General features: G+C 40.1%; 1 protein-coding gene across 1 annotated transcript in view; it reads right to left on the reverse strand.

Moving 5' to 3' along the window:
• Positions 1-218: 218 nt before the first annotated feature.
• Positions 219-10,425, reverse strand: part of FOSL1 (FOS like 1, AP-1 transcription factor subunit) — a 12,193-nt gene continuing 1,986 nt past the window's right edge. Inside the window, exons 2-4 of the mRNA XM_069968241.1 lie at positions 4,562-4,756; positions 2,830-2,937; positions 219-1,200 (exon numbers count right to left, since the gene is read on the reverse strand). Of these exons, the coding sequence (XP_069824342.1) occupies positions 763-1,200; positions 2,830-2,937; positions 4,562-4,756 (741 nt within the window). The 3' untranslated portion in view covers positions 219-762. The remainder of the gene's footprint in view (positions 1,201-2,829; positions 2,938-4,561; positions 4,757-10,425) is intronic.

Consider the following 10,425-nt stretch of genomic DNA (forward strand, 5'->3'; position numbering starts at 1 on the left):
AAGATGCCTTGAGGTCCTTCAGGGTTCTGGAATAGGTATAAAATCTGATAGAGCTGCCAATGAAGACTCCTACAGCAGTGTGAACAGGGCCTATACGGTTCCTCTAGACACTTTTAGGATATCATCTCTGCTTGCCTTATGTTCTCAGGCTCTAAAATACCACAATGACTTGTAACACACATTTTAAACAAATGAACAGTGTTATATTTAATATATATATATATATATTATCTATTTCATACAGTATTAAATGTAGATTTTGTGAGTTCAAAGTGCACAATAAGTCAAAAACATGAAAACAACAATTACACCGAGGGCGTCAGAAATGTAACATTATCAAAATGTACGTATGCCGCCCCGAGCTATAACCATATAAAAATATACTTTAACACAGAGTAGACCAGCTCTGCTGTTACTTCTACACATGACCCACAACTACAGAAAATACCATCGGCTCTGCCGCTTATTATCTAATACTTTTATTACAGTGATCATGCAGTTAAATGTCGGCTCTGCCTTATCTGAGACCCTGCGGTCTAATATAGCTCTATTACTGAATAAACTTGTGACCATAGAAAAAGAGGTCACGCATCTTGTCAAATCTCTTAAAGGAAGAATAGCAAACCCCCTTTAAGAAACGTGATATCATGCCTTAATTTGAGTGAGTGAATTAGATCCTATAAGAACAATATTCATACTGGCTAAAGTCAAATGAGACTCCTTAGACATAGTGTAACACTCATTAACATAGCAAAGATTTCCTTAGAGAGTCAATATTGTGGAAGAGCTGAGGGAGCTGGGACTCTGGTCGCCACTGCTACTGCTGCTGGTGCTGAGCCTGCGGTGTGCGGTGGAACAGGACTCCTGGGCTCCAGGATAAGTGAAGACTAGAGTTGGAGTGAAGGGGGTGATGGATGGCGTTTTCATCAACGTAGGGGTGTGAAGAGCTTCGGGTTCAAGAACGGTGCTGCTGAGCTCAATTCTGGGGAGTTTCACTTTGGAGCCTCTTGCTGCTTCTTCTTGTGGCTCTTCCTTGAGGATCTTATAGGTGTCTGCTTGCTGGGCAGGATGGTGGTTTCGAGGCACCTTGCAGATGGGCTGGTGAGCATCAAGGATCAGTTCCAGCTTGTCCTTTTGCTTCTGCAGCTCAGCTATCTCTTTTTGTAAAGTTGACTTCTCTTCTTCAAGTTTATCTGTCTCCTAAAATGATAGAAAACAGGATTGAAATAATACAAATATTTTTACCTATTTTTTAAAATTACCATAATTTGTCATTCCCAAGCCTTTCACCGTATTTGTCGATTTTCTTTATTGTTTTCATGTAGTTCAATGTGGATAAATGTAAAGTTATGCACTTGGGTACTTATAACCTGTATGCATCATATGTCCTAGGGGGAATTAAGGCCATATAACACAAAGCGATCATCGGCCGCATGTAACGGCCGATAATCGCTTAGTATAATAGAAGACAGCAATATGCCAACATGCACGATGTTGGCTGTTCGTTGTCTTTCAATATGTTGAAATGTCAACGATCACTATAGTGATATGCTGCCGTCGCTCCATGGAGAAGGAGCGGTGGAAGCAGACCGCCACTATCTTATGTGGGCTGCCTGGACGATCTATCCATCACCTGACAGGTCGCGCTCGCTTGCTTCCGGAGATCACCTTGTGTAATAGGGGCTATACACTGAGAGAGTCACTGATTGAGAAGGATCTGGGTGTACTCGTAGATAATAGACTACAGAACAGCACACAATGTCAGTCAGCTGCTTCGAAGGCCAGCAGGATATTGTCATGCATTAAAACAGGCATGGACTCTCTTTTGGAACCTGATTCATAAAAAGGATGTCCTAGAGCTAGAAAAGGTACAAAGACGGGCAACTAAACTAATAGGGGAATGGAGCATCTTAGTTATGAGGAGAGATTAAGGGAGTTAAATTTGTTTAGTCTCGAGAAGAGACGTTTAAGGGGAGATATGATTAACTTATTTAAATACATAAATGGCCCCTACAAGAAATATGGGAAAAAGATGTTCCAGGTAAAACCCCTTTAAAAGACAAGGGGGCACTGCCTCCGACTGGAAAAAAAAAAGTCAAGCCTTCTACACCATGAGAACAGTGAATCTGTGGAACAGTCTACCCCAGGATCTGGTTATAGCAAACACAGTAGATGGCTTCAAAACAGGCTTAGGCCATGTGCACACTGCGTAAGAGACCGGCTGTTCTATGACCCAGCCGGGTCATGGAACGGCTGGTCTCTGCAAAAATCATTCCAGCCGGTACTTATGTACCGGGCGGATGATCCTTCCGGCCGCAGTGTTCTGATGCAGGCGCATGAGCGCGCGCCCACATCAGAACTTCCCATAGCGCACAATGAAGCAAGCGTCCGTAGCCGCTCGCTTCATTGTGTGAACTGACATGGGTTTCTACGGCCGCAATTCATTGCGGCCTCAGAAAACTGACATGTCAGTTCTTTGCAGCGCCGCATGGGATCCCGCCCGGAGTGTATTCTATGTGAAGAACAGGCTGTGTTCCACACCATACAAAGTACGGCCGTAGTTGCCGATGGCAACAACGGCCGTACTTTTACGTAGTGTGAACATAGCCTTAGACAAGTTGTTAGATTTGATTAATGCATATGTATAGGACCTATCATCATCTGCCCCCCTTCTCTCTATCCTTGTATATCCCCCTTCCGTGCATCTATCCCCAACTTGGTTGAACTTGATGGACATGTGTCTTTTTTCTACCGTACTGATTATGTAGTTATTTTTCAGTTAAATGCTCCCTGATACATGGCATAGCCTCCAATTCTCTAGGTACTTACTGCCTGTAGGAAATCTGTCAGCTCCTTGCGTCTGTTCCTGCATTTAGCAGCAGCAATCTTATTCCTCTCTCTACGGACTCTTCGTCTCTCTTCTTCTTCGTGTGACACCTGTGTAGACAAAACGCAATCGATAAGAAAGAAAAGTACCGTAATTGTACTAATGATAACAGTAATAACACTCGGACTAGCAGGCATACTAAAGTTATAGGACATTAGGTAGAAGGCCCAGAGCATCCTGTGTGCTTACTGTGTACACAGGTCATGGTGTATTTGTGAACCCTAGAATGAATGAGGTCTGATATCTTTATGAATAGAAGGATTGGCCATGAGTGTGTGTGACCCAGTGAGTCAGCCATTAATGCTTATCCCGCTTCAAGTTGTGGTTTGGCGCCCATTTCCTAGCTCCTTTTCCTTCTGACTCATGCCACAGGTCTATGAGTCGCCCGTCAACTGTTTCCGTCACATGTGTAGCTAGTTTGACTTCTGACAAACTACAAATTTTAACCGTGAAAGTACCTGGTATGCCCAGGAGCAAAATACAGGACGTAAAGTCTTTTGGAATCCACCTAAAGTCCATGTCCTACCGTTTTTAATGGAAACACATGCTGTAGCTCATATGGCACAGATTTTTTTTTTACAATGCAGATTTGAAGTCTGTGTTACAGACAAAAGAGAACTAAGGGTATGTTCACACACACGCTGAATTACGCAATGAAGGACGGTAAATAAACAATTAAACCTAATTCATTGCGTTACTGCATGTGCAGACACATCACTTCTTGACGAAAAACCTATTCATGTAAATTCGCCTCATTGAATTGGGATAATGTGTAAGTACATGTATAGCATATAAACTGTAATTCACAGAATAAATCCAGTGGCATGCCTTGCATCTCTGCCAATACATGTGTCCTGGTGCAGAAACATTGCACATTTTCTGTAACTGATCTGCAGCAGATCTGCACATACCCTATAATGGTGAACTCATATGCAACAGACTCCATGCAGAAGCTTCTGCAAGTAAAAATCATTTCCATTTATTTGAATAGGGATATTTTACATGAATAGGACAGTAAGGCTATCTTACCACAGTGTCTCTTTTAGACGGAAAATAGCATGCTTTCCTTTTTTATAACAACGGCTGTTAATAATCATGATCATTATCATCACAAATCACAAATGTTTCTGGAAGAAAACCGAGCACTATAGATGCACATTGATGGCGTGGGCCGCAGGCTGCACTACAGGTGTGTGAATGTAGCCTAAGGTCAGAGAAAAACAGTGGACTCATAATAACAGATGCCCTGTTATATCTTATTAATTTATCAGCCACAGCTGTTTCGTGCTCCTGGAAGAAGAGCACATGTGCGCAAAACAGCTGTAGCTGGTAAAGTGTGCTGGATGTTTTATTGTGTGTGGATACATGTAAAGAAATGAGTAACATTTCACCTTGTCAGTCCCCTTTCATCTCTGTGCTGTACATTGTAGAATTGTTATATCACAGGAAAAGATAGCACTACCTGAGTGACAGCTCATGGGCTTATCTCAAAAGGGCTTTCCTAGAGTGGAGACCGGTGTAACCACATTGTTTCAGTAGCTGACTGCTATTTCTTTGCACTAGAAATAGTCAATAAATCCTGAACTACTTAGCTATACTCCTATGATGCACTGGGGCAGATACAGTACATGCACATTGTAGGCATAATGAAACCAGAATAATTTGACTACTTACATGTTCACCTTGTCTTCTCCGGCCCATGCTTAATGGTCCTCCCATGCTTCTGATGACGCCGTGACGTGGACTATGGTAGGGTGGTAAGGACAACGGTCTAACACTTGGTTGCACCATCCAGTTAAGGTCTTGACTTGAAGTTATTGCATTTATAGTTGGAATAAAAGGACCAGAAGATGTATGGATGGGATATTTCTGTGAAAGAGTGAAGAAATTGGTTATTTATCAGATACAGGATACAGAACAATTTACACATTACAGAGTGAAACTGACTAGCTGCTGATATGTAACATCCTGCTCATGCAGGCAGCAACAGCCTGGTAGTCGCTAGCAAAGCATATGATATGATATGTATTGAGAAACTGTGGCTGGACTGTTACAGAGGCTTCAAAGTTTTCCATGACACATGCAGAACACATAAAGTACAGGTCCCTATGTCCCATAGGGAGTATGTGTGAGTAACAATTTTTTATATTTTATGTGAGTAGCCTTTAATCTCATAGTAAACTGCAATATACTTGGACCCTGTACAGATGTAATCACTGTTCTGCATTAGTCACCATATTGCTCAGCTGAGAATCATACCTGAAAGTTCATACAGAATTTTATTTTATTTTTTTGCTAACATTAAGGTCTAATAGTCCCGGTGTATCAGCATTGAGTGCAGACTGTCACATGCATGCATATATTCATTACAGAAACACATCATTCAATAAATAAATATGAAACATATTAGAACTATGACATCATTTCCTGTTAGCTAAACTGACTAAAGGCACAGAGAATAAGCAAATGTATCACCCAGCCCTGGGGAGTCTGCTGAACTTAGGAGCGGCCATGCCGTCCATTGATCTCTACAGTGGATCCTGACAAATGAATATTAACATTGTATCTCTTTATATTTCTATTATGTAATTGTGTATCGCATAAGAAATTGGCTTATAAAAGAAGGAGACAATCCTGACACCATCTGACCTCTATGCTGTTAGGTGTTGTGAGTAGTAGTAGATCCTAAAGTATTAATGTCATGTTGCAAAACTTAGAACAGAGATAACGGAAAACACAATGGTGTCATATAATGGCGTTTTGTACTGATAACACTGTTAGATGTACAGAATGAACTTCCAGATATTGGAAGCTTGGGAAGAGATGTGACAAATGATGTTTGAATGGGTTGTTAAGGGTCAGGGTGATAGAATTTTGGTGATACTCTCCTGCCCTGATCCCCCGCTGAAGGTGGCTCAAGGTCCCCACTGCTCAGCGCTGATTCCTGTGACACGTGGACCCAGTAGAAACTGCCAGTCACCGGACGAGCTGGGCAATGCAGGGTCTAATGTGGCATATGCCCCTGGAGGACAACTGGATTGGGTGTGTTGAAAATTTAAATACCTGATCCTTCTCTCCCCTGACCCCTGAGGGAAGGGGTAAACCCCAACCAGAAGCGTGGTGCTGCTAAGGGTCAGGCAGTAAAAATCCAACAGCTGTCCACCAACAGTATCAGTCATGGGAGAGTTAGGAGACCGCCATACACCTTATTTGGTCCTCATGTCAGGTCCTCATGGCAACCAAAACCAGGAGTGGATTGAAAACACAGAAAGGATCTGTTCACACAATGTTGAAATTGAGTGGATGGCCGACATATAACAGTAAATAACTGCCATTAGTTTACTACAACGGCCGTTGTTTTAAAATAACAGCAAATATTTGCCATTAAATGACGGCCATCGACTTAATTACAACATTATGTGGACAGAGCCTTTCTGTGTTTTTAATCCACTCCTGGTTTTGGTTGCCATAAAGACCTGACATGAGGATCAAATACTGCCTGGAATATACTGTGTGTGAACCCAGCCTAAAGGGGTACAGAAGTTCAGCAAAAAAAAATTTTTTTAAATCAGCTGGTGCCAAAAAGTGTCAGAGATTTCAAATGTATTTCTATTTAAAAAGAAATTCAAGTCTTCCAGTACTTATCAGCTGCTGTATGTCATTCTTTTCTGACCAAGGGCTCTCTGATGCCACCCCTGTCCAGAGCAGTAGCACATTTCCATATAAAACCTCCCCTAGTATCCAGACTGGAAAGAATACACCACTTCCTGCAGGACATACAGAAGCTGATAAGTCCTGGAATATTTTTTAAATAGACGTAAATTACAAATCTCTCTCACTTTCTGACACCAGTTGATTTGAAAGAAACTTTCTTACCATCAGCACAGGAGTTTTTCTCAAGTGTGAGAACAATGAGAATATGGAAAACTCTTCCACAGGATGTAGCGTTGAGTCATAGGACTAGGATAACTTGGTGGAAGGATGCAATATTGCAGGCTAGGTGTAGTATAATGCCTCTTCATAATATAGGTGGCATTAGATCTTTCCCTAACCTTACTAGATGGTTGACATAAACCAGACACAAACTCCCATGTGATTTTCATTTTTTATTTTTTTTGCAAAATGTGCAAAAGATGTATTTGTGTGCCATCCGTTCCGTTTTTCCTTTAACTTCCATTATAGAAAAAACACCACGTTTTTGTGCACACTAAAAAAAAAAAGGAAGCGTTTTGATCCGTTCTTTTATACTGGAAGTCAATGGAAAAACGGATCAAAACAGTAATACATCCATTTTTTGGCAAAAAACTGATGAAAAAACGGACTGTAAAAAACAGACTGTAAGTCCAGCCTTATCCAGTATGGGTGAATGTAATTTTCCAGTGTATAATTCTTTTCTTGCTCTATGCGGCTTTCTGTCTAAAACTAAGAAATTTATTTTTCTGTCTAAAACTGAGAAATCCTTTCCGGAGCAGGTCTCCTGTCCCTATAAGCGGAAACTTTAAGCTGTTAGGAAAAGCCATTGAATGGGCTTGGAATTCATCTAGGATGATGTCACCAATTCCTTTCTGCTGGCAGATAGAAGCATTAGCCTCTTCTTTCTATTCTGAAGCAGCCAACTCCAAGTGATCAGCTATAGCTAATATATATATATATATATATATATATATATATACTGGGAAAATGGATGGAAACTGTACAGACGGACTACACACAGTCACTTGTTCAGCCCATTAAGGTTAATGGGAGCATTAAAAACATGTCACATGTCAAAGCTTTTCGACAGGTTGTTGACCTGAAGCCTTGGTGTGAATGGTCCCCTACAAAGGCTAAAATCTGTAAAATTTAGCTAAATATTACATATGCTTCAGATATGTAAAGATGAGGATGCCCAAGTGGGGAAGGAGATCCTATGGAAAAGCCAATGGATATTCTGGGTCTTGGACACCCCAACAGTTCTTTGATGGTGCCCAGTGCCTAGAATATTCACTGGATTCTTCATACAATCTCCTTCCCCACTTGGACATGCTCATCTCTGTAGAACTACTGGTCATCTGGACTAGTGGAAGGCAGCAGTTGACTAGTATCACTATAAGGGTATGTTCACACAACGACAAAAAAAAAAGTGGCTGTTTTTTCTATTTAAAAAAATGGCCGTTATTGCCGCAATTTAATTGCAATGCATTAAAGTCAATGGGATGACGAACGTCCATTGCACACAATTGGGCGTTGTCTGCACGGACGTCAAAATAATGATCATGTCAATAATTTTCGGATGTCTACTGCAAACAGCGGACGTTATTTATTTTTTTGATTCACACACAGTTTTTCTTTTTTCACGATCCTTTCACCGTCTTTACTATTCAATTCAATGGACTTTTCAATTAAAGACACAACCAATAGAAAAAAAAACAAAAAACCCCTCAGATATTACTTGATAACATGCATGGCTTATTCATCACAGCGTGTGGCTTTCTTTTCTAGTTATTTCAATGGGAGGGAAAAAAACACAAGGCTGGAAAACTTCAAACCTGGTTTCTACATGTAGTATGATTATGTTGTTTTCCAGAGTTCTGGGAACCAATCAAAGCAGCGAGGGTATCCGTTACAATGAAAACCATGATGTAATAATATACCATGATGTAATAATATACCATGATGTAATAATATACCATGATGTGACCGGTCCGATATATGATGGGTGTTAGCTGTTAGTCATACAGTGGTTGTCAGCAATGACACTACACACCAATGCATTAATATTGCTGTACAACTGATAAAAGACTGCATGTTCTGTTTCTGTTTGCCTACTAAAAAAAAAGTTTTTTAAAACTATTAGAAGTATAAAAAAAATTAACAAAATCCCTATATTCCATGAATTCTATGAAAAATATTTAACAAAAATTTAAAAAAAAAATATTTTATCTATCCCACATAGTGAACACCATAAAATACCAGATTGCTGGTTTTGGTCACCTTGCCTCCCAGAAAGACTATAAAAACAAATTGTATATACCGCAATATGGTAACAGTAAAGTTTATTTGCCATTTGGAGTCAGGAATACTTGATCTGTACAATGACGGCTTCTTACTACACTGAACATATTAAGGACATTTTGTACAAAACATTAAAGACGTCATCCGTGATGTCAGCGATGAGTCACAAAGTACCTGAGGCTGAGGAAGACCCGTGTGACAGCAAACCTTCCATAGGAAAATCACAGATGCTAATGAACTAAATGTATATATATATATATATATATATATATATATATATATATATATATATATATGTGTGTGTAAAACTAGGTCATGGTGATAATTGTCATGTAAAAATCACACCTAAAAGGTGGACTCCGGCAAAAAAAAATAAAACTGGTGTCAGATAGTTATATAGATTTGTAATTTATTACTATTTAAAAATCTTAAGTCTTCCAATTTGTATCAGCTGCTGTATGTCCTGCAGGAAGTAGTGTATTCTTTTCACTCTGGCACTCTGACACGGTGCTCTCTGCTGCCACCTTTGTCCATATCAGGAACTGTCCAGAGCAGCAGCAAACCTAATCTGCTCTGGGCAGTTCCTGTCATGGACAGAGGTGGCAGCAGAGAGCACTGTGTCAGAATGGAAAGAATACACCAGTTCCTGCAGGACACACAGCAGCTGAAAAGTATTGGAAGATTTGAGATTTTTAAATAGAAATAACTTATAAATCTATATAACTTTCTTACACCAGTTGATTTAAAAGAAAAAAAAGTTTGAGGGTGTACCCCTTTAATGGACATTACATCTTTAATACTTGTACGGCTATCTTTTACCTATGAAATAGCTGTTTCTTTCAGTAGAGTGTGATGCCAGACATCACTGGAAGTAACTTAGCTCTTGACAAAACCAAAGAATTGTTAAGGTATCAATTATGCCATCAGGGGGATAGTCACTGTTAGGTGGGCACTTCCATTAAAAAATCTCAAGTCTTCCAGTACTTATCAGCTGCTGTATGTCCTGCATATCTATGTCTATGACATACAACATCTGCTAAGTACTGGAAGACTTGAGATTTTTTAATAGGAGTAAATTACAAATCTCTGGCCTTTCTGACACCACTTGAGTTGAAAGGAAATTTTTTTTTTTTTGCTGGAGTTGCCCTTTAAGGAAATAAAGGTGTCTAACACGGTACATGTTTCATCACCCTGACACCTTGTAAAGCTTTGCCACTATAGACACATCTCTCAACGTCTCTATTAGATGTCAGTCCTGTCTGCACACCGATGATACAATAGTCCACTGTCTCCTTCTGACTTCTATTACACAATAATGAATGTGGGAACATGGATTACTATTGAGAAGCTTTACACTTAAAGGGGTTATCCAGCGCTACAAAAACATGCCCACTTTTTCCCCGCTCTTGTCTCGAGATCAGGTGTGGTTTGCAATTAAGCTCCATTTACTTCAATGGAACTGAGTTTGAAACCCCACCCAATCTGGAGACAAGAGAGGGGGGAAAAGTGGCCATGTTTTTGTAGCACTGGATAACCCCTTTAAA

This window comes from Dendropsophus ebraccatus, chromosome 4 (assembly GCF_027789765.1).
Source record: "Dendropsophus ebraccatus isolate aDenEbr1 chromosome 4, aDenEbr1.pat, whole genome shotgun sequence".
Lineage (NCBI taxonomy): Eukaryota > Metazoa > Chordata > Amphibia > Anura > Hylidae > Dendropsophus > Dendropsophus ebraccatus.